The 25,177-nt window shown below is 42.2% G+C and overlaps 1 protein-coding gene across 1 annotated transcript in view; it reads left to right on the top strand.

The window, feature by feature from the left end:
* FAM184B (family with sequence similarity 184 member B) overlaps nucleotides 1-25,177 on the top strand; it is an 88,347-nt gene that overhangs the window by 37,296 nt on the left and 25,874 nt on the right. Inside the window, exons 3-8 of the mRNA XM_089777835.1 lie at nucleotides 658-793; nucleotides 902-1,050; nucleotides 2,735-2,938; nucleotides 22,121-22,227; nucleotides 22,880-23,012; nucleotides 24,600-24,812. Coding sequence (XP_089633961.1) covers nucleotides 658-793; nucleotides 902-1,050; nucleotides 2,735-2,938; nucleotides 22,121-22,227; nucleotides 22,880-23,012; nucleotides 24,600-24,812 — 942 coding nt within the window. The remainder of the gene's footprint in view (nucleotides 1-657; nucleotides 794-901; nucleotides 1,051-2,734; nucleotides 2,939-22,120; nucleotides 22,228-22,879; nucleotides 23,013-24,599; nucleotides 24,813-25,177) is intronic.

Raw genomic sequence — 25,177 nt, 5'->3', positions numbered from 1 at the left:
TATTAGTCAGGTGAAGTTTCTATTTTTTCCTTAGTGCATGAAAAATGCTTGGAGACCTTTGGATGAAAAGCACCATATGAGGGCAAATTTATAATTGTTATTATTTCAGAGCCAGTATATGGATGATGACAATTAGTGAAGCTAGTTTAAATAAAGTTCTGATCTCCCCAATAGATGTTGGAAGCATTGCAGTGCTTGACAGAGATAGAGATAGAACTAATTAGTTTATTTTTAAGTCACGGAGGGTACGTCTAGACTACATGGCTCCGTCGACGGAGCCATGTAGATTTGTTGTTTTGGCAAAGGCAAATGAAGCCGTGATTTAAATGATCGCGGCTTCATTTACATTTACATGGCTGCCGCGCTGAGCCGACAAACAGCTGATCAGCTGTTTGTCGGCTCGCGCACTAGTCTGGATGTTCCCCCTGTCGACATCAAAGCCCTTTGTCGGCAGCCCCGGTAAACCTCATTCCACGAGGAATAATGGGGTCGACAGAGGCATGTAGTCTAGACACAGCCCAAGTGTCTGAGACATCACTATGTAGTAATGGTGATGGGCGATTGTTTAATGACCTCTCTGCTTGAGAATAAAATAGACTATATGCAGATGAAAAGAAGGAATGCCACAGATGTAAGTGATATCATATGAAATTATAGGATTTGGAAATACAGCTCAAGGAATCACAACAAGAGATGCTGGAGTCCAAAAGCACAGTGAAAAAAGTGGAAGAAGAACTGACTGTAGCCAGAGAGAGGCTCATGTTGCAGGAGAATGAAATATTGAGTAAAGCAGGTGAGATGCTCATTAATGCCATTATTAAATATTTCCCCTTGCTAGCCATTCGTATTGTAAACTCCCAAGTGACGTATGTTGTTTGAAATGTAAATTTTACAAACGCAGAAGAAATGGAAACTATACTGAATTCCCAAAGCAAAGCTGAGAAAGAAGTAGATGAACTGAAGAATCAAATAATGCAGATGAAGCAAATGACCTCTACCAAACAGAGCCAAACCAAGAAAGGCAGTGAAGACACACAAGTATTTACAAAGGTATTTACTTCAAGACCCCTTAAGGCATGGTACCCTTATCCAAAGTTCATTGATATCAATGGGGATCGTTCTTTTGACTCCTTTGTCTTTGGATTGTGTGTGTAAGGGCTCAAGTCCTGCAAGGTACTGAGTGCTTGGCCCACGGTAGCAAAGCACTTAAAATAACACTTAACTCATTTAGTTGACTTCACTTGGACTACTCACATGCTTAGAGTGTCCATTTTGTGCTTAAGTGCTTTTCTAGATCAGAACAGAGTGCTTATTACCTTGTAGGATCAAGCCTTTAAAAAGAGAGAGAGAACCAGTGCAGGCATCCTAAGGCAGGGTTGTGCAATAATTTTTGAATGAGCGCCACTTCATAAATTATTGAAGTGGTCACAGGCTGCCCCGGAAGGGGCAGAGGCTCAGGTGGAAGGAATGAGCCTTTAAATAGCAGGAGCTGAAAGGGCTCCTGTCTCCCACATTAGTGGGGGAAGGGAGCTGCAAGCCCTTTCAAGTCTTGCTATTTAAAGAGCTCCCAGTTCCCTGCGCCACAGCTAACACATTGCCTGGGAGCCAATGGGAAGACGTGAACCCTTTCAATTGTTTGTATTTAAGGAGCTTGCTCCTGCTGGATGAATCAGTTAAAAGGGCTCACAGTTCCCAGCCCTGTTGCTAGCGCATTGCCAGGAAACTGAGACTTGCGAGTCCTTTTAACTGCTTCTATTTAAAGGGCTCACACCTTCCCCATGCCTGTCGGGCAATGTGTTCCCTGGCAGCTTTAGAGAAGGCACGAGCCTTATAAACAGGAGCAGTTGAAAAGGCTCATGCATCTGGCTCCCAGGCAACATGCTAGCAGCAGGACTGGGAGCTGCGAGCCCTTTTAACGGTTTCTGTTTAAAGGGCTTGCAGCTCTGGTGCTGCTAGCACATTGCCAGGGAGCCAGGATGTGCAAGCTCTTTCAATTGCTTCTATTTAAAGGGCTCCCATCTTCCCCGAGGCTGCCAGGCAATTAATTGCTCGATGGACGAGGGGAAGATGCAAGCCCTTTAAATTGAAGCAGTTAAAAGGACTCGTGCATCTCCAGCTCCCAGGCAATGCATTAGGGGGGTGGGATCTGGAACTGCCTCACTGGCCAAATCAAAGCCCTAGGCGAGCCACTTCCAGCCCACTTAGAGGCTTTTGCCCACCCCTGTTCTAAGGTTAAGATGCTGATTTAATGTAAAAAAGAAACTATTCCATATAAAGGCTCAACAAAAAAAAGTTTCAATAGTGAATTCCCACACAATAAAGCATTTATTGACCACAATGCCCCCTGCTAATTAATTATTCAACGCCAATTCTCTTTAACGGTTAACTTCCCCTAGTGGATTATTGTACTTGGATATTAAAAATATACTCTTTGCATGAGAAACATAATGGGGACCAAATTTATTTGTACTTTATCTCCAAGCAAGTGCAGCTGTCTACGAGATCTCTTAATTTCCTAAGTAGCTTGCAATATGAAAAAAAGTGAGAAGTTTGATTATAAAGTTTGTGTACAGTCCTAGAGCTTTACAGGAAGGGATTTTCCCCCCAAGAAACCAGTGTTGTCCAATGGAATTCACCTTCCAGGACATGAAATCTCCTACAGAACAAGTGGACTGCTCAGATTCTAGGACTTTACCTTAATATTTTTATATTATAAGGCCACTGTATTTTATAGCCCATGGAAGTTGCAGCTACTGAAACAGAAGATATGAAGCAACAGCACAAAGAAGAACTTCATAAAATTAAATGGCAGTCAAATGAGAAAACGCGTCGGAAGGATCAGCTTGTGAAGGGGTTGGAAGATCTTGTAGGGAAACACACATTGGAAATCAAATCTGCCCAAACCACCATGGAACCTGAAAGAATAACAGTGCAGAAGGTGAGTATGATCTTCTATTAATAGATACTCTGAGTTATCTGTTTTTAATCTTATTGGTTGTAATAATTTTCATTATTCTAACTGGAGGTACATTGAGTTAGTCAATAATGGAAGGATTTTGTTGCTGTGTTTCTCTGCTAAAAAGTAAACCGAAATAGTGGTTTTTATATGAAAAGTTTTACAGGCAAAGTTAATTTATCCGTGATGTGACTCCTCTGTTCCTGAATGCCTGACATGTGACACCAATGTGATTAATGTAATGTCCATCACAAGGGATAATGTAGAGGGGTTGTATTTTCCAATCTCAAATTTAAATTCATATAGATCTTTGCTATTCAAAACTCAAAGAGCATTTACCTACTCTATGCTTACCCATTTTCCAAACATACAGTTCAGTCTTGCAAGATGCTGAGGCTCTCGTCTAAGACAATAGAATTGAGGGGATTTCGCCCCACATAGGATTGGGTTCAGAGTGCAGTTGCTCCAGAGAGGAGCCCCGTGGTGGTCACCCAGGCACAAAGGAGATAAAAGAGTTGATCCTCATCTCTATACTTAATTATAATTAGTAGGAGTAATTCTTATCTTCCCTCAGATCCAGATAGGTTGCCTTGGTAACACCAGCTTTCCTCATGGAAATACGGTAGGAGGCTATACTGCACTTTAATTTAAATCATTGGCATGCACTGACACCCAGTTGCTAAAGAGATGTAATTTCTTGAGAAATAATGCTCTGCACTAAATTGTGCCCTTGCCCGTGTGTTCTGCTCCCTTGGGTTCAGTGAATTTGCACATTGCAAGAGCCTTGATACAGCAAAGCACCTAAATGCACATGTTAAGTCCATGCCAATTTAGCAAAGCACTTGAAACAGGTGCTTAAATCCCAGTAGGTTTTACAATTAAGCATGTACTTAAATGACATGCTGAATCAGAGCCTAAATCAAAGAAGAACTGGGCCCTTAATCTCCTAATGGGACTTTCTTATTTCTTCTTATAAGATAAATAAGAAAAACTTCCATCACAGCATATTACATGGCAATGAGACCAACTGGTCAGGACTTCCTTTCACATCCTTGTTGGAGCTTCACAGGCTTCCCTGCTTTATTTATCTGCTTTTACATTTTTGCCCTCAGAGATCCACTTCTGGTTAAGAATCACTGAGCACACCTCCTACTGGGGAGCATAAAGGAGGTTGCTGCGAAGCCACGCAATACACTCTGGGGGCTCGTCTACACTGGCCCCTTTTCCGGAAGGGGCATGTAAATTTCATGAGTCGTAGTAGGGAAATGCGCGGGGGATTTAAATATCCCCCGCGGCATTTAAATAAAAATGTCCGCCGCTTTTTTCCGGCTTTTAAAAAAGCCGGAAAAGAGCGTCTACACTGGCCCCGATCCTCCGGAAAAAGTGCCCTTTTCCGGAGGGTCTTATTCCTACTTTGAAGTAGGCAAGCCTGGGGAGCAAAAGTCTGGGGACTGAAACCAGGCCCTTCCGTGTAATAGTGCCAAGCAGTATGAGCTTTGAAGTAGGAATAAGACCCTCCGGAAAAGGGCACTTTTTCCGGAGGATCGGGGCCAGTGTAGACGCTCTTTTCCGGCTTTTTTAAAAGCCGGAAAAAAGCGGTGGACATTTTTATTTAAATGCCGCGGGGGATATTTAAATCCCCCGCACATTTCCCTACTACGACTCATGAAATTTACATGCCCCTTCCGGAAAAGGGGCTAGTGTAGACGTAGCCTGGGATGCTTGCCAGCTGCTGAGTATCTTGTTTTGTAGCACCCATTGCCCCTGCATGTCTTGTTTTGTACCCATAGCCCCTGCAAGCCTGGGGAGCAAAAGTCTGGGGACTGAAACCAGGCCCTTCCGTGTAATAGTGCCAAGCAGTATGAGCTTTCATTTGTATGGTGTGTCTAATTTTTAAACAGGACAGATTGGCTTAAATCAGTTTGATTTAAAATTGGATCTTAATCATGATTTAAATCACCAAGCAGGAAATTTTGATTGGTTTCAATAAAAATTGGCATTTTGCATGTTAGATATTTTCCTAAGAAAAGATTGATTTGCTACTCACTAGGCCCTTTACACCTAAACTTGGTGTTTCTTTTTGCTAACCAAGAGGGTACACTGTATCTAGCACATTGATTTAAATCATTATTTACCGTAACTTTTTACTACCTGAGGCTTTTTCTCTTGCAATTTGTGTCAAGTCCTATTTGGATGGAAATTCAAAATAGAAATGCAAAAAACAGCTTTTTAAAAATATAAATAAAACTATCTTAATGCTAGATATGTTGGAAAGTTTATCAACATATTTTGCATTTAAAACTAACTGATTTTATTAAACAAAGGAAGAATTATCTGTAATTAGTGAATTGAACTGATCATTTCTCATCACTGTGTCCTTCATGAACTAGGAGATCTTATTCTCTCACATCACATCTAATTTTTATTCATAGAATGGTGGAGGAAAACAAGCTTTCCTGCTGTTTCAACTCCCAGGTGGTTTCTTAACTTTGAATGGATTTGTCATTGAACTGATCTAGTTGAATAAACCATAATGAAGAAAATATTGTCTCTGCACTTGCAGCTGAGACTACTGATGTCAAAAAGGTTTAGCACATCAGGAAACATGGGTTCCAGTGCTTAGCCAGTATCTTCCACTTGTTCAATAGTTTGACTTGGTTGAAAGCTTGGCAATAAACATATACTGTTTAAGAAGTTTGTAGTTATTATAATCCATGAAATAATTTAAATAAGTTTGGGCCTCAACATAACTTGCCAACTTCAACTTTCATTTTAAATAAATCTGTATGTAAATGAATATCCAATTTAAATAAAAAAATCTCCCCTTTTATTTAAAAAGATTATAGTTTTTCTACCCTGGGTTTTTTAAGGAACACAGTCTGGCCTCCATTTATGTGTGTACATGTTTGCATGTGCAAAGCATCTGTATCCATACTCCTCACTGATAATAATATATATCTGTTACAGTAGCATTCAAAGGCTCCAGTCAAGAGCTGGGCCTCATTGTGATAGGTGCTGTGCAAACACTTTCTGAAGCACTAATGTGTGTGCATGCCGTGGTAGAGTTTAAATGCACAAATCCCATTTTTTCAAAAAGGGAACTGTGTGCGGAAAGTTCAGATACCTAACCATGAAAGTACAAGTGTTCTAACAGGCAAAATTGAACTCCTACAAAGGAAAGCCTCCTTCTTAAGATTCAACCCCTTATTTTTGAATAGCCCGTACCTATGTGAGCAATCTGTTGTATAGTGTATGCCACTTGGCGCTGGGAAAAGCCATAGAAACTTTCTGTGTGCACAATTTAAACTTCCAGGTTCAAATGGGGGGAGTTAGTTCATTTGTCAGTAATAAATGCATAGGTATAGACACTGCTCAGGGGCTTCTTCCATAGGAAACCTATTAACAGTAAAACAAATATTATTTTTGTCAACTACTGTTTTTCACTGCTGTTCTGACTTCTGTCCCAGTATCTAATGAATTATGTCCCTCAGCTTCACAAGGTAGGGAGATGATGATAATATCCCCATTTTCCAGGTAGGAAAAGTGAGGTAGAGAGAGGTTAAGTAACTAGCCAAAGATACACAGGAGACCTGTGTAGATCTCTGATCTTCAGTGCTTTAACCACAAGACCATTTTTTCTCTTTTTTGAAAACTATTTTTTTCCTTTTCCACCACACTTCTCTGTTCTGTTCTGGCAGGCAGAGATTATCCCCACACTGTGAATTGGTGCTAGCTAGCTATCCATTTGTTTAATTTTAGCTGTGAGGAACCCTCATTACTTTATGGACTTTGCTTGTGTTTGCTAACATTTTTCCTTTCTTTATATTATATATTATTTGTCTCTTCAGGAGTCTACATTCTCATTCTATTATGTGGAAAGTTTTTAAGTCATTCTGTTTAAACATTATAGACTTCCACTGGGGCTGAAGTTCTTAGTCTTGGCATCTTCTCCCTCTCTCCCCCGTCCCCTCCCAGTAGTGGTCTCTCAAGATCTGCTGGAGAAATGTTTTTCAGTCAGCAAGTTGACACAGAATAGAAGACCAAGTATGTAAATGAGATTCAAATATGGATTGCTCAAGGAAATATTTAGGAGTTGCCTATTCAGTCTTTTTACAGTAAATGAGCACTGTAACTGTGAAAAATATTCAGACATTATGGGAGACACATTCAGTTCAGATCACAAGGAGTTAGATGAGTTAAACTGGCTAAATCCCCCACCTTCTGCTTTGATAGTGATGTGTATGAAGTAATGCATGCCCTGAAATGAGATTTAATTAACTATAAATGCAGTGGATTGACAACCATAGATACTGAATTGCTTGATCCATTGAGCAGATACAAAATAGAGAGCATCACTACAAGCTTCTGCTTAGTCTCTTGCCAATAAGCATCAGTTTTGAACTGAAGAGACAATTTCTAAGGGTGAGAAATGGCAGCTCAATCTTCATTTAGTTCTTGATGTCTACATTGAGATTAGTCTTAGAGGGGTAGTTGTGAACGTCTGTATCTGTGAAAACAACAAGGAGTCCTGTGGCACCTTCAAGACTAAAAAATGAATTTGGGCACAAGTGTTTGTGGGTCAAAAACCACTTTGTCAGATACATAGAATGACATCTCCATGTTGTTGTTTCCACTGAGATTGTTGTCAAGATTGCAATTATAATGGTGGTTTATGACATGTGCACATCTTTCTCTTAGAAACTCTACTGCATTTAGCAGTCATTATACTTTGAATATATTGTAAATACATGTTTCATAATGTATCGGATGGTTTGCACATTAATACAGATTTCAATTAATCCTTCTTCAACATAGACGCAATGTCAGACAAGTGTCATTTATCTGTTGCCATTCTAATATTGAGAGCTGCTTTTTGGTGGAAGATTGAAACCACAACCAGTATAAGTCTATGCTAATCATGGAAACAGAACAAAATACTTAAATGTCTCTGTAATTAATGTAAGGAGAGACACTATAGGACAGCACTATCTATTCTTGAGTAAACTATTATGGCTCTCCGAATGCATGGAGACAGCCTTCTGAATCTGGGGAGACACAACAGCATGTGAATTCTGCAGATTAACCAGGAGAAAATGTATCTGAATTCTTAAACTGAAATTGCTTCCCTGCCTTCTATGGAAATCCTCGCCACACAATTCAGTTATGTTGGAATCATCATCGGGGCCAAGGATAACAATTTCTAATGGGTTGTTTGTAGGATACTTCTAGTGAATGATTTTTCCACATAAAAATTGCTTCCATAATAATGAGAAATGATTTCACAATATTGATTGATAATTGTATTTTCTTAAATGAAGAAATTACTGATCAAACTCCATTATATCTATTAATATGCATTATTTAGATACACTTAACATCCTTTAAACGTAGAGCCAGAAAAACCCTTGTTAAAAACAAAACAACAAAGGAATTTTCTTTAGGAGTGAGAAGAGAAACCAGAGTGAAGGCTTGCAACAGAGTGGGGTCTATCCAGCTTATTACACCCAATGTGGCATGTCTGGCTACCTGCCCTATGGGCAGGCAGCATATATGTGCATTTGATGCAAGGAGCTTCTGGCCCTCTGAGACTGTGTACATGCTTGGAGACGAGAGTACCTGAACAGAAGGAACTAATGGAGACAGAGAGCTACAAAGTTGAGACTTCTTGTGACACATTAAAAGAGCCCCAGACTGATAATGTCTCTGCTGTTGAAGAGGATGAAAGTCTCAAGGAAGGAGAACATTCAATTGAGAGAAAAATTCCCATACTTGGGATCCCTTCTAGATAATATTATGGTATCCCTCTTGCTCTGAGACTACCTCTCCAGGGAAAGGAACTACAGTTATTAGGAAGAGACCAGTAATATGGGAGATTTGATCATTAGAAACATAGATAGCTGGTTTGCGATGACCAGGAGAACCTGCTCGCTGTGAAGGTTGCAGATCTCTCAAGACATCTAGATAGACTTATTTGTAGTGCTGGGAAGAAGCTGATGGTCATGTTACATATATGTAACAATGACATAGGGAAGTATAGGAGAGAGATTGTGGAGCCCAAATTTAGGCTACAAGATAAGCAACTGAAGTTCAAAACCTCCATGGTAACATTTTTTGAGATTCATAGCCAGTTAAACAGGCAGAACTGCAGGGTCTCAATGCATGGATGAGACAATGGTGTAAGGAGGAGAGGTTTAGATTTATTAGGAACTGGGAAAAAGGGAAGCATATACAGGAAGTATGGGCTCCATCTAAGCCAGTGAGAGGATACTGCTGGGTGCGGGGGTGGGTGGTAGGATGCTGGGGCAGGATGCTGGAGCAGGTGGCAGGGTGCTGGGGACAGGGACATCATCTTTCTGGGCACTGGGGTGGGTGGCAGGGTACTGGGGCCAGGGACAGAGTGCTGCTGGGTGCTAGGATGGATGGCAGGGTGCTGCTGGATGCCAGGGTGGGTGGCAGGGCACTGGGGCTGGGGACAGGGTGCTGCTGGGTGATAAGGTGGATGGCAGGGTGCTGGGGCTAGGGTCAGGGTGCTGCGGTGGGTGGCAGGGTGCTGCTGGGGACAGGGCTGGTGGGGGTAGGGATTGGATACTCATGGAGGGGGTCTGGGCAGGGGACAGGGGGAGCTGGGACCAGTACCTGGCAATCCTGCAGCACCTCTGGGTTCCAGGAAGTGTGTGACTGCACTTCCCCTCCCCAAACAGCTGGTGCACACACTACCTGAACAGCAGGGGCTGTTGCACCCTAGCAATTTACTTCCGTGATGCCATCCTGCGGGGGGCGGGGGAGCAGAGGGGGCTGGGAGTCCCAGGGCAGAGCGTGCTGCCTGCACAGTTGGAGATGCACAGCCCCAGGTCTCCTGACCTCCCGCCCCCCCACCGCACAGAAAGGCCACGGAACTAAGTTGCCGGGTGCCACGGCCCCAGCTGTTCAGGCAGTGAATGCCAGCTCCTTTGGGGAGGGGAAGTGCTTCCTTCCCTGCTGTGGATCATATGGGGTCACCCCTGTCCAGCACCCCCCTAGTATGCCGGCCGGAAGCAACTGTTTCTCTCTGCCCCCGCCTTGCTACACCTCTGCATTGCCAGGGAAGAACAGGAAACAACTGTGCTGTTTCTTTAAGAATTTGGCTAGCTGTCTCTTTCTCTTTCAGAGGGGGCGGGGGACTGCTGGCTCCTCATGGAACCCCTACTTTTGCTTCATGGAACCCTAGGCTTCCGCAGAGCACCAATTGGGAAACACTGCCTTAGGGAATGAACTATTAATGGAGATTCTCTATTTCCTAGTAAGGAGAAGAAGATGGAAAATGATAAAATACAGACATGATCTGATTAGAAATATTCAAATGAAAAAGAGTCCCATTCAATAATATAATGCCAGACAGCTGAAGAGTGACATGTTTTTAAAGTGCTTATATGCCAGTGCAACAAGTCTAAATAATACAGTGGGTGAACAAGAGTGCCTCGTATTTAAGGAGGATATTGATATAATAGGCATCACACAAACTTGGTGGTATGAGGCCAATCAATAGGACACAGTAATACCAGTGTACATAACTTATTGGGAGGATACACCAGGTTGTGCTGACACTATATATGAAAGAAAGCGTAGAAATCAAATGAGGTAAAAATCTTAAATGAACCAAATTGTGCCATTCAATCTCTATGGATAGTAATTTTATGCTCTAATAATATGAATATACCAGTAGGGATATCTTACAGACCATCTGACCAGAATGCAGGACTATATAGTACTTTAAAGACTAACAAGATGGTTTATTAGATGGTGAGCTTTCGTGGGCCAGACCCACTTCCTCAGATCAAATAGTGGAAGAAAATAGTCACAACCATATATACCAAAGGATAAAATTAAATTTAATAGTATTTAATTGTATTTAATTGTATCCTTTGGTATATATGGTTGTGACTATTTTCTTCCACTATTTGATCTGAGGAAGTGGGTCTGGCCCACGAAAGTTCATCATCTAATAAACCATCTTGTTAGTCTTTAAAGTGCTACATAGTCCTGCATTTTGCTTCAGCTACACCAGACTAACACGGCTACATTTCTATTACCATCTGACCAGGTGATAGTGACTCTTAAAAGCTCAGGTAGAATAGAGAGGCTGTTAAAAAATTTTTAAAAAATAGGGGATTTCAACTATCTTTATATTGACCTAAGGACAAGATGTAGAAATAAAATTTCTTGACCCTTTAAATGACTTCTTGGAGCAGCTGGTCCTGGAACCCACAAGAGCAGAGACAATTTTTTATTTAGTCCTAAGCGGAATACAGGATCTGGTCCAAGAAGTGACTTTAATTTAATTTCTTGACAATAGTGACAAGAGAAATTAAAAGGTACAGTACTAAAAGTGAAAACCCCGCAAGCTGCATGGAAACTTTTTAAAGGCATCATAATAGAGGCTCAACTTAAATGTATACCCCAAATTTAAAAAAACATAAAGAGAAAACAAGTTCCACTGTGGCTAAATAAAGTGAAAGAAGCAGTGAGAGGCAAAAAGGCATTGTTTTGAAAGTGGAAGTTAAATCCTAGTGAGGAAAATAGAAAAGAGCATAAACTCTGGCAAATGAAGTATAAATATATAATTAGGAAGGCAAAAAATTTTTGAAGAACATGTAGCCAAAGATTAATAATAAAAGTGATAGTAAAATTATAAGTAGCAGTGGAGTGACTGGAGGGTACGTCTAGACTACATGCCTCTGACGACAGAGGCATGTAGATTAGGCTACCGGATATAGTAAAATGAAGCGGCGATTTAAATAATCGCCGCTTCATTTAAATTTACATGGCTGCCACGCTGAGCCGACAAACAGCTGATCAGCTGTTTGTCGGCTCAGCGCGATAGTCTGGACGCTCCCCTGCCGACATCAAAGGTATTTGTTGACCACCCAGGTAAACCTCATTGCAGTCTAGACGCTCATTTTTGAAAGAGGCTTTTTCGAAAGATTCTTTTGAAAAAGCCTCTTTCAAAAGAGGCTTGCAGTCTAGACATTGCCCTGGAGAGCAGCAATTTCAACATTCAATTTATGTAACTGTTCGTCTATGACTGCTGTTTTACGTATTGAATCCGTGTTTGTAAGATAATGATCAGGTTCAAGTCCAGGACACATTGTCTGCACATTCCAGCTACCAAGCCAGAGGCAAGTTGGTTTATTCTATCACCCAGGGTCGGACATAGGGCAGGGCAAACGGGGTGGCCACCCCGGGCCCCGCGCTACAAAATGTCCCGCGCATGCGCATGGCGTCACTGCGCATGCGCCGTAGCAAAGGGGGGGGGGCGCGAAATTATGCTGCCTGGGGCCCCGCAAAATGGTCATCTGCCCCTGCTATCACCTGTAGTAGCTGTGTATAGCTGTGTGTGGGTAAGTGTCTCCTCCTGTGTGCTGCATTGCCTGGGCTAGCGTGTGAGGAAAGTGTATTGCCAAGTGGCACTATCCCCTTCTCAGTTGCCCCAGTTAGATCCAAAGGAAAGACAAGAGCCAGTACGTTAGGAACTGAGGTGACTGCAGGAGATGCCAGAAAAGCAGATTGGATGAAACCCACTGTTATCCGCCTTGGGGCCTCCACGCCGGATTATCTGTTTGGGTTTAATCCCATAGCCTTTGGATCTCCCAAACCTACCCACAAGTCAGTGGGGAATTTTCTGTCAGGGTTCTCTTCCCTGGGGTGACATAAGGAGTCACTATCACTTGGATGCCGATGACCATACGCAAATCAGATTATCCAAAGTAATCCAGGGACCCTAGTATCCCAAACCCTCAACCAACAGAGTGAGGGGGTAGGGCAGCCATATTTGATGGCGGGCTGCACTCGCCATGTCACACCATTGTCATCAGGCACTTGTGACTTTTAGTCAGAGCATTGGATACCACCCAATGTCCCATCACACTCTGGTAATGTTGCCGCTGCTGGTCCACGGCTGCCTATTCGCACGACAAAGCACACTTATTTTTCAGCAAACCTCTGAAAAGAGGCCCCTTCCTATCCACCATCTGGAGATGTGCCAGGTAGCATGCAGCTTTGCCAACCGTGTGTGTGTGTGTGTGTGTGTGTGTGTGTGTTTCTGTTAGTCTCTACTGTGCAACAGGACTACTCGCTATTTTTAAAGTTAAGGACTAATACGGTTACCCCTCTGAGACTTTTACAGCATGGAAGGGCAGGGATAGCACCTTGCATGGTATGGTCCCCTGATCTTTGTTCAAGGTCTTGAGATTCTACCAGAATACACATCATAATAATGGCAATGTGGTGACCCATCTTGGTTCCCCTCCTAGGAGATGCACAGAGTTTTGACGATCCTAGATGAGCCTGAAATAACTTTGGATCCAGCAAAACAACATCACATGGTAACATTATGTCACTACATGTTTATGTGTAGCTATAGCAGGGTGTCACTATGATGCAATATCATTGTACTATGACTGAAACATTGCAACATTATGGTGCCCAAATTTGTTATACTGAAAGCACTCTCGAATGTGGCAGTTCTAATATGGATGCATCAGAAGGCAGTTTCAAGTCCTCCAAATGAATGCAGACCCTTCCAATAGGCAATAGCAATAAGAATGTCAAATCTTCTGTTTAATTGGGTAGATAGTACAGTATTCCAAGTTATTTTCTTTGATTCCAAGAGCAGATCTCAGCCCTGATATTTCACTTTTCTTACAGCCACCAGAGGGAGGAAGATCCAGGAACTAGTGCATTAGATAGAATGTAGGAACCCCAAGTTCAATTTCCAATTCCACCACAGACTTCCCGTATGATCTTCGGCAAATTGTTTAATCTCTCTCCGTCTCAGTTCCCCATCTATAAAATGGGGATATAGTACTTTTCTCCTTCACAGGAGCATTGTAAGGATAAGTACATTAAAGATTGTGAGGTGTTATAATAAGGGAATGGGGACCATATAAGCTTCTTAGAAAGATACAAATCTTTCACTGGTGTTTATCTATCTAATTTATCCATAAAAGGCATTTCTAATGTACCCAAGACGTTGGTACATAGGGATTTCCACTTTTGTAGAGAGAGCAGAATATGGATTGAAAGAAATCAACCCATTCTTGCCAACAAGAGATCCTAGATATGGTTAAAAGAGAATAAGGCTTTGGAGGAAAAGTGAAATAAAACTTTTAAAATATAATTCATATTCCTTATGTATCACAATGGATGTTGTATCAGCCATTTTTCTTTTATTTTTGGAGGGTTGGGGAGATTGGTTGGCAAAGGTAGGTGCTGGCCACATGCAAGCATATTGTGAGAAAAAGATCTATAGGTGCAAAAATGATATTAATAAAACTATTTTGTTAGGCCATTGGTTACGTCATACAATGTTGTCTGTGTTTATGGACTATTAAGATTCATAGCTACAAGTAAGTTACAGCCAGGATGTTAGAAAATATAACAATACATATTCTGATTAGCTAGTTATGACACAAAATATTCATGATAATCAAAGAAATTCCATGAGGTTTCTACTATCATTATGAAGACAAGTCAAATGTCAGGCAGTTATTTCTCCTTAATCATAAAACTATGTTAATTACCCCTAGTGTTCCATTGAGAGTACACCAAAACACCTCCCTTTTATATAAATATTGGTTTGACACAGAATCATAGAATCATAGAACTGGAAGAGACCTCAGAAGGTCATCAAGTCCAGCCCCCTGTTCTAGGCAGGACCAATTCCAACTAAATCAACCCGGCCAGGGCTTTGTCAAGCCGAGACTTAAACACCTCTAGGGATGGAGACTCCACTACTTCCCTAGGTAACCCATTCCAGTCACCCCCCTCCTAGTGAAATAGTTTTTCCTAATATCCATCCTGGACCTCTCCCACCACAACTTGAGACCATTGCTCCTTGTTCTGTCATCTGTCACTACTGAAAACAGCCTCTCTCCATCCTCTTTGGAACCTCCCTTCAGGAAGTTGAAGGCTGCTATCAAATCCCCCCTCACTCTTCACTTCTGCAGACTAAACAGACCCAAGACTCTCAGCCTCTCCTCATAAGTCATATGCTCCAGCCCCCTAATCATTTTGGTTGCCCTCCGCTGGACCCTCTCCAATGCGTCCACATCCTTTTTGTAGTGGGGGGCCCAGAACTGGACACAATACTCCAGATGTGGCCTCACCAAAGCCGAATAAAGGGGAATAATGACATCTCTGGATCTGCTGGCAATGCTCCTCTTAATGCAACCTAATATGCCATTAGCCTTCTTGGTTACAAGGGCACACTGTTGACTCATATCCAGCTTCTCATCCACTGTAACCCCCAGGTCCTTTTCTGCAGAACTATTACTTAACCAGTTGGTCCCCAGCTTGTAACTATGCTTGGGATTCTTCCGTCCAAAGTGCAGGACTCTACACTTGTCCTTGTTGAACCTCATCAGATTTCTTGTGGCCCAATCCTCCAATTTGTCTAAGTCATTCTAGACCCTATCTCTGCCCTTAAGCGTATCTACCTTTCCCCCCAGCTTAGTGTGTAAGCCTTATCTCAAGAATGTAAAACATTCATGTTTTAGAAAGAAACCTGCATGGGAAAAGGAATGTAGGGTTGAATTATCAAAGCAATAAATCTAGGGGTAAACTGGGATTTTTCACCCTCTCAAACGAAACTCCTAAGTAAATCTACACAACAAGTATCCTTGTTTAAATGAATTTTATAATTGCACTAAAAACTTTATTCAGAAAAGTTTGTAGGAAATATGTGTACTTGGAAATCTTGTAAGCCCTTTGTTTATTTCTTAAACAAAATGTCAGACAACTTTGTGAAATGCATGCTTGCAAATGTGTTGGTTAAATGCAAAGCTCCTAATATCATGACTTTATAAATGGTAAAATGTTTTATGCACTGGCACAGGATCTAGTGACTTTGCCAAACTAATAAATAATGTAAGAAGACATTTAAGTTTAGAATAGTTATATCAGTGGGGAAATAATTATTTAATTAATTACTGGCAGTGGTCAAACTTTTCCCTCGCCCAACTCAGGAAGACACAAAGAATGATCTCTCCAAAAATTGTTATAAGGAATTAATAATCTCATTAACTATTTAAGCGAAAGGCTCTCTGCAAATTATTTATTTTAAAAAGTCTGTTTTGAGGGCTAAACTGTTGTGTATATACAGAATAGGGGTGCTTGGATATTTAAAAAACAGAATTCCATTTCCTAACAAACTCTACTAAAATTGAAGGAATGTCTCAGAATACAAAGAAAAAGTTATCTTTAACTTTAGAAGTTGTCTGATGCTCTCCCTCCATAAGAAGAACAAAGACAATTACATGAGTGCTACATATTCAGGAACTGTGGATATCACCTAAACCAATCCAGAGAGCATGGAACCAGTGAAAGAAAGACAACAAGAACAAACCTGGAAGAAGTGTGTTTCCTACAATTTCCTGGAAATAGGAAGGAGAAGAGTACCGAAAACTCTGAAGTGAACATCCTCATACACACACCCTCTCTGTTACTCTGTTTAAACAGCAAGCACTCCACAACCTATCCTGGTGATCTCTGCAAGCAAGCTACCAGAGATACATAAGAAAAACAAGACTCAAGAAGAGAGCAAGCCATGGGAAACCTCCCCAAGAGTTGAACATGGATTGGTGAGAGAAAGTTAACTAAAGATACTAAGGGATTAGATTTAAAAGCTCTTGTAAAGGTTCACTTGGAATATTGAAGTGCAGTTGTAACTTAAAATATGAATAGTTTCTCCTGTTATTCATAGATGGTTAGACCATGTGTTCCTGGAAAAGTGATAAGGGCTGAATATTGTTAAACTGAGAAATAGTGGGACTGAGTTGGATTTTAAATTCTTGATGTTGGTTAACTGGCTTAATTTAAGATGACTCTTTAAATGGTTTCTTCTTAGTAACTCCCTTTAATTTCATAGTATTTAATTAAGATTGCTTTCTTTCTCATGTATAATCTAGGTGGTTATTTATGGTTATTAATTTATTTATAGCCAGATATTCAGCTGTGTGAATTGGCATAGCTCTGCTGACTTCATCTGAGAGTCTGGCCAGATACTTTGAAGCAATGGCAGATGACAAAAAGCTGAATATAGCAAAATGATGGGGAGAAGGGGCACGCATTGGTGAATCTTAAAAGTCCGTCTCATGGCTTGAAAGATAAGAAAAAGGAGTTTGGCAGGGTGTAGCCTTTATTTCTGGTACTCTGTTGGAGATATTAGACATAGGGTGTGTCTAGACTACATGCCTCCTTCGACGGAGGCATGTAGATTAGCCAGATCGGAAGAGGGAAATGAAGCCGCGATTAAAATAATCGCGGCTTCATTTAAATTTAAATGGCTGCCCCGATCTGCCGATCAGCTGTTTGTCGGCAGATCGGGGGAGTCTGGACGCGATGCGCCGACAAAGAAGCCTTTCTTCATCGGCACAGGTAAGCCTCGTGAAACCAGGTTTACCTGTGCCGATGAAGAAAGGCTTCTTTGTCGGCGCATCGCGTCCAGACTCCCCCGATCTGCCGACAAACAGCTGATCGGCAGATCGGGGCAGCCATTTAAATTTAAATGAAGCCGCGATTATTTTAATCGCGGCTTCATTTCCCTCTTCCGATCTGGCTAATCTACATGCCTCCGTCGAAGGAGGCATGTAGTCTAGACACACCCATAGTGGGATGCATAGATAAGAGTTTGTATGTCTGTCATGTTTGTATAGATCCTGCCTTCATCTCCTTTTGTACAAAATATAATCCTTTCCTCATCCAAAGCCTGAATCTGAACACTTCATTTTAAAATTTTATTTTGCTGCTTCTTCTCAGTGTTATTTGAGCTCAGTAAAAGAAATACACTGTGGAGAACTTAAATGTAAGTTAAACATCTATCCCTACAGAAGAGCTAATATACCATTATCTCTGTATTGAGAGTTTATACATGTCTTGGCTCATGTACATTTGTCCACATATCAGTCACGCCTGCTGCCAGTCCACACAGCAGAGATGCACGTCATACCTTATGTAGCTGTGTCCACAATGACACTATAGATACTTGTTAGCCAAGCCTGTGTCCATAGGTGTTGATCCCTAAGCCCTTACTTTCCTTGCCACATGGAGCTGTGTTAGTGCTAAAACTTGTCTGTCCTCCCCATCGCCTGTGTAGAAGTGCTTTCAGATTGCCATATTGTAAATCAGTTCTGACTGTGAAACCTGCTCAAATTCTGTCTGTTCCAGCCAGGAACAAACCATGGAGCTCATTGATCAATTACTGCTGCTTGCAAGCAAATGGTTGATGCAGCGGAGTAGACATAAGGCAAGACATTGGATGGCATTTCATGAACAGTTTCTGGGATGAAGAATACAGAAGGACTTTGAGGGGAGTCTATTGACACCAGACTGCATAGACCTATTGAATGCCCCAGTTGGAACTTATTTTCCATGTGTGCGGAGTAGCGGTACTGGTACAGGATAACTAACATAGCATGGTGGGACCACATTGTCCTGAAGACATGGGATGCTCCAGAACTTCTGTGTAAGGAAACGGACATTTTTAATTCTGTGCAAGGCGCTTGGCCCAAACCTCCTGCACCAGAGCACTCAATTGAGGAATGCCATACCAGTGCAGAAGCAGGATGGAGTTGCCCGGCGTGTTAAAGGCTAACCAGTTTGGTGTTGGGAAGTCAGCTGCAGGGATTGTGGTAACAGAGATTTACTGTGACATCCACACATGTGATTGGCATTACAAATGTGCCTTAAGTAATAGTTGGCTTTCAGAGAATGGGGTTCTCCAACTGCATGGGGGCCAATGATGACATATATGTAAGCAAATATATAAACTGCAGTGTCTTACACCATCATTCTCCATGACTTGGTGGACCACATAGTCAGGTTAAAAAAAACCCCAAACCAACGTTGGTAGCAAGGTACATGACATGAGGGTTTCCAAGAGAACTAGGCACTACCTGTTGGAAGAAGTTGAGACCTTAGTTCTTCCTAAAAATATTACTGCCAATGGACGGTTGGTGCCTACCATTATTTTGAGGGACCTGATCCTAACATGTCTCATAACACTATATCCAGAAAACCATTCTTCTTCTAGGTCCAGACAGCACAGGACCTAGAAGAAGAAGGTTCAGTTACCTGCCCAGAAGTTGCAGAATAGTTATGTAGTGTGCCTTTGGCAGGATAAAGGTGAAATAATACATTTTACTGGCCTCTTTGGAGGCTCTTGTGTCAGTGTGATAGTCCTTATTCATGTAAGCATTTCCTTAAACTCAATAGGACTATATGAATAGGTGAAAGACAATCACATGAATGAAGGTTTGCAGGATTGGGCCCATACTCTGCAGAGCCCAGTGTGCAAGACATTCCTACACGTTTTGTTACAAATAGGGGAGTCTACCCACCCACAGAGCTATAGTTCTGAAATGCAGCTTTTTGTCTCAAGTGTCCTATTTTTAGTCAGAATTTGTTATGTGGAATATCTTATCTAAAAAATGCTCTTTATCTACTCACATTATGCATGCTGTTTTTACTCCTGCTTACAAATGAACAGACCAGCATATTCTTTGATGTGGTGCATTAAATTTACATGTGATCTTAATGAGGACATATTTTATTGAGATAAATGAAACTATATGCTTATTCCTACCAACTTTTCGTAGTTCTCTCAGAATAGCTTTTATATAATTTTGCCAGTAGATGGCACTAAATGTACCACAGATTAATGAAGAGCCCAGTGTTTATTCCTGCCAGAGTAATTTTAACTGCACACGCACAACTTGTGCTTTTTGCCATGTTGGCACAAAGACACTACTAGATGGAACTAGTTTAGTTTCTATATATACTAAGCAACAAATATCAGGATAACTAATATTGTGTCATTTTTGTTTGTAATGTGTGCACCTGTCCTTAGACACTAGACTGAGAGTACCACCTAACTTTGAATAGGCCATCCTGATGGTTCATACAGATTGTAAATTTCTTTCACTATTGACCTCAGCTTGATTTAAGATGTCAACCTATGTGAAAAGCTCAAGTGTCTACATCGAAGCCCCTGATCCAATCCACACATCCCTTGGCCCTCCTAAGATGAATATTTGAAAGATGTGGCAATGATAGAGACCTGACCATACATCAGAGATTTGAACTGGTTTCCAGCTTTCTCTGTGCATATAATGAATAGAGATGGGGAAGTCCGATATATATAAAAATCCTCAAGGTTAATTCAATTTCCCTGTTAGATCAGCTTTCTGTCCTTGGCAGCCCTGCTAGAGAGACTTTTTTGGCCAGGCTTTCTGCTGCTTACTGCCTTCTATCATGTCTTAAGTGCAAACAATGTAATGCATGACATGTTTGCCATGTTCCCCAGCTAAACTGATACAGATTCTGCATCAGTGATGAAGCTGAGAAACTTCACCATCTAAAACAGGAACTTCTATTGCTTTAGCTAAAGGAGTATCTGTCTCCAGTACTGCCTGGACATCAGGCCTTTGTGAGACAGCTACGGAGAATGGGACACATTCACACAAGCCTCTAATTTATATATATTCTTCTCTCACTCTTCCCCTGTTAAACCAAGCTCACCCTTGACTGTCTGAGTATCAAAGGAGAATCCAATCCAAGAGTGGTTTTCCAAACAGTCACACACTTACAAGCAACAAGTACCTGAATGGTGGATTTGAACTCCTATGAACCTCATGCATTCAAGAACAACCACTACTAAATGGAGGGAACAGACCTGCACTGATTTGCACTTATGAGAACCAATGCTGTATCCATGAATGGTTTGGAATGTCAGACTAAGGCCTGGTCTACACTGGGAGTTTTGTGCCCTCCCCAAACTTAACCGCATTAGAGCAATTTTGTAAACAGTGAGTTCACACCACCAAACCTGTTCTGTTGACTATAAGGGCTGCTAAAGTTGATTTTGGTACTCCTGCTTTTCAAAAGGAGTAATGGTAAATTCAACATTGCTTGGTAATAGCCAGCTTTAGGGTAGCAGAGATGCAGTGTTTTGAAAGCTGAAGTTCTTGGCCTCTGAGAGATGTCCCACAGTGTCACACTCTGGCCAGGACTTTCAACTCTGCTGCTCTCTGGGCGCACAGGAAAAGCCCTGGGAAAATTTGAATTTAATTTCTAATGTGGCCAGCATGGTGAGCAGACCTCTGAGTAAGCAGGCAGTACACCTCAGCAGCACACTTGAGCATGAATGCCCCAGGTTGTAAACAAGCACCAGCATGGAACGTGCAGGAGATCCTGGACCTCACTGCTGTGTAGGGAGAGGAGTCAGTTCAGGTAGAGCTACAAAACAGCAAAAGAAACACTGATATCTATGCCACTGATATCTAAGACCACACAGGGCATGGTTGAGAGAGGATACACCAGGGATGCCCAGCAGTGCCACGTGAAAATAAAAGAGCTCAGGCAGGCGTACCAGAAGACAAAGGAGGCATATGCATGGTCTGGTCATCACTGCAAACATGCCACTTCTATGAGCAGCTGCCTGGGATTCTAGGGGGGGACCAGACTAATTTCCCAAGCCAGTCTGTAGATTCCTCCCAAGACACTCAGGCAGCCGTGGGCAGCAGCATGGAGGACAGTGTGGATGAGGAAGAAGAGGAGAATACATCACTGTCAAAGTTGACAGTAGCTGCCCTGCTGGGAAGGCACCACATCAAACTCTTGCGCACAGTAGGGATGCGCACCTTTGACTTTACAAATTGGGATGCTAGAAAACTGACCTTAATAAATTCGACCTAATCTGTCAGTATAGACAAGGTCTTAGTCCCTCTTATGGCTGCCCTATACAGGATATAAAAGCATCTCTAACTAAAGGAGACATGTGGTTCAGGTGCTAGAGACCTGTGTTGTTGGAATAGACAGTTCTGACTTTTGTCTGGGATGTTGCAAATTCATGGCCATGGTCATGCATGCTTCATGTGACCATCACTTAAAAAGGAACAAAGACAACCCTACTGATATTTTACTCAAAGTGGTAATCAAAACCAACCCAGCCCTCCCATTTATATGCAATGTTCCTTCTGGTCCTTTAATTATTTTGCAGGAGAAGTAAATTTGAAAAAAAAAATGCAAATAGAAAATTTAAATAACTTTAAAAGAAACAAAGAGCTTGTGTTTAAGCTGCACGTGTCTCTAACAGCAAGTATCATTCTTGCCTTTTTGTCTTAATTGCAGGCTCTGTTTCTACAGCAGAAAGATGGGTCTAAGTTGCAGAGAGAAAGTGGCAAAAGCCAAGAGCCCTTAAGAGCACAGACAGGGACCAGACATGAAGCCAAGCCACGGTACAGTGCAAGCAGAAGGCTCCAGTTATAAAGTGCCTTGGAATTTAGGTTTTACTGGAGTGTATTAGTAGACACAGAAGATGCTGGGAGCTGCATCCCTTCAGAAATTTGGAGAGGTTGTGGACTGAACCCGGGAAGGCTAAGGGCACCCTGAGTAGTTGTGGGAAGGACCCTGGGTTTCTGGGAATGGGGAGAGGTTATGTGAATCCACTGGGTGAGTGCTCAGCCCTTGGCAGAAAGGCAGCAGGTATGCTCAGCCCTGGGCAGAAGTACTAAGCACCTAGGGAGAGGGAGCACATTGAGACCCGGAAAGAAACTATGCATGGAAGCTGTGCTGTGGAGTGAGGGGGTGGTCTTGCATTGCTCATTAACACCTTCTTCTGGCCAATCAAGACATGAAAGAAGGCCACAAATGCAAAGCAACAGTAGGCTTATGAGCAGCTAATAAAGCTTTTCGGCTTGACAAGTAATTATAATAAACTGATGTAAACACAGAGAACCCAGACCATGCTGAAGAAGAGAAAAATGAGTACCCACTAGTACGGAGACAGGCAATAATTTGGCCAATCTAGAAAAGTCATAAATTATAGGGACACAACTTTGTTGGCCAGTAAAGTTCTCCCTTTAACACCATGGCCTCTGTTTCTTTAAGGCTAGAAAGTGCACGTGTCCCCAAAAGGGAAGGCAGGCATTCTTTTCTCACTGCTTTCCAGAAAGAGAAGACAAAAGAAGCAAAGACCTTGCAGGAAGAACGGCAAAACCAAAAGTCAAATTTACAAGTGCAGGTATGGTGACTAACCCTTTACATAGTAAATATGCTCCTTGGTTCATGAGAGATCAGCAGCAGTGAATTTTGTCATGACAGATGTAGCCAGTTATTTAGAAAATGTAGCAATAAAAAAAGGGAATGACCGTACACTAACTGGCCCCAGGACCCCCAAAAGTCAGAGCTGTAATTATAGGTATAGGTTGTACCTCCAAAATCCAGCACTCTATGGTCCAGCAACAACCTTCGTCCAACAGGACCATGGATGCTCCTGGATCAGAGAGCCCAGGAGCCCAAGGGCAGGAGGGCCAGCCAGGCTGGGCATCAGGGTCAGCAGCCCAGCTGGGGACAGCACAGGACTGGGGCCAGAGTCCTGCAGTAGCCCCCAGGAGTGCAGAGCTGAGGCTGGAGCCCTGTGGCAGTGCGGAGTTGGAGTCCCCATGCAACCCCCAGGAGCACAGGGCCAGAGCCCTGCAGCTTCCCCACGCTGTGCAGTGTCAGGGTTGAGGCTCTACGGGGCCGGGGCCAGAGCCCCAGCCCTGCACCTGCCCCCAGCTGCGTGGGCCCAGAGCCCCGTAGCAGGAGCTGGGGTCTATGCCACCCAGGGACCCAGCAGTGGGTGGGCAAGTAGCCTAGCCAGGTTGGGGGAGAGGGCTAGGCAGGGTTGCTTACTGGGGCAGCCTGCCAGTGGTGGGCAATGGGCTTGGGGGCCAGTGATAGGAGACCTCCTCTGGTCCTGCAAATTCTTTTGTTTGAGGCCAGTAAGGTTCTCAAGATGCTGGACCAGGGACGTCCAATTTGTACTCATATGATAAATACTCTTTCTTCAGTATTTATTTGTTATGAGGAGAGAAGGAAAGCACAGAACGTAAATCTAGGGTGTGGTGCACAGAACTTCCATTATTGTTAATGGGAGGTTTTTTGCACTAACTGCCTCATTGCCCTTTTTGTCAGTGGAGCTATCAGTGTCACAACTCAAATGCCACAGTAACTCTGCTCTTGAACCTGCTTTGGGAAATGTGCATTTGTGCCCTTAATTATCATGTGACTTGGATAATGGACTACCCTTGAGTAGGAAATGATTTGAGTTAGGTAAGAGTGCAAAGTGCTAATGCTTTATTGTTTTAATAAATTCCTTGATGGGGTCTAAGCTAATGCCTGGTGGAAAAAGGATGGCAGTGTTTGATTATATTCTTTCTGGGAGGGTATAAGCATCCCCACAGAGCCTGCTCCCCTTCCACCAGTCTAGTACTTCCATCCTTCCGGTGTTCAGTTGCATCCATCATTCTTCAAGCTGACTTTGAGTTGCAGAGCTAGACAAGTCAGAAAGATCATTACTGAGAGAAATAAGAGACTTTCTTCCACCAAGAAATGAATATCCTGATGTTTTCAAAAAGCCTCACATATTCATAAAGTATAGTTAAACTGATCACAGGTTCTTCAGATGAATCTATTTTGATGCTGCAAAGCAGCTGAGCACAGTAGTTTGTCCAGTGCATAGCGCCGTGAGATCCTGACTAGGGCTTGTAGGAGCTATAGTAATATAAATACTAATTGTTGAAGCTAACAGCTAACCATATCCTGGTAACTGTACTCATTGGTAAAGGTTGCTCAGCTAAAGCAAACTTTAGCTCACCAAGCAAATAACTTCAAAGAATCTCTGAAGGAGCAGACTCTACAGTCCAGCAAAGAAAAAGAAAAGCTTTTACAGGATCTTCAGGACACTGTAAAACAAAGCCAGAATTGTAAAGCTCAGCTGGAGGCATCACATCAGAGAACCCTACACATGCTAGAAAAAAGCAAAAATCAAGAACTCAAGGTAGTTTTGCACTGACATTGGTGCTGTTTATTTTCATTTCCTTACTCGGTTCTGACTTAAAGCATTTTAGGGTAACTATAAGCTGAGAGATGGCAATCTAAATTCAGGTATTTCCAGTTATCCTAAAGATAGGTCATTGTTATTTCAAGTAACAGGCTAGCCTGCAGTTCTGATAGCTTGTGGACCTGCTTTTGTGCTTTATTTCATTGTGTCAGTGCTTGAATACAGATTACACTGTGAAGGACGTGTTTTTATAGGCATTACCTGAGCCTGGCCTCAAAAATAAGAGGAAACTCCTAAGAAATATATATATATATTTAAGTATAATATTACTAGGACTCTCACTTTTTCTTGTTCATCCATAA

The sequence above is a fragment of the Pelodiscus sinensis genome, chromosome 4 (assembly GCF_052426305.1).
Source record: "Pelodiscus sinensis isolate ZL-2025 chromosome 4, ASM5242630v1, whole genome shotgun sequence".
NCBI classification, from domain to species: domain Eukaryota; kingdom Metazoa; phylum Chordata; order Testudines; family Trionychidae; genus Pelodiscus; species Pelodiscus sinensis.
This window is presented reverse-complemented; position numbering and strand designations above follow the sequence as displayed.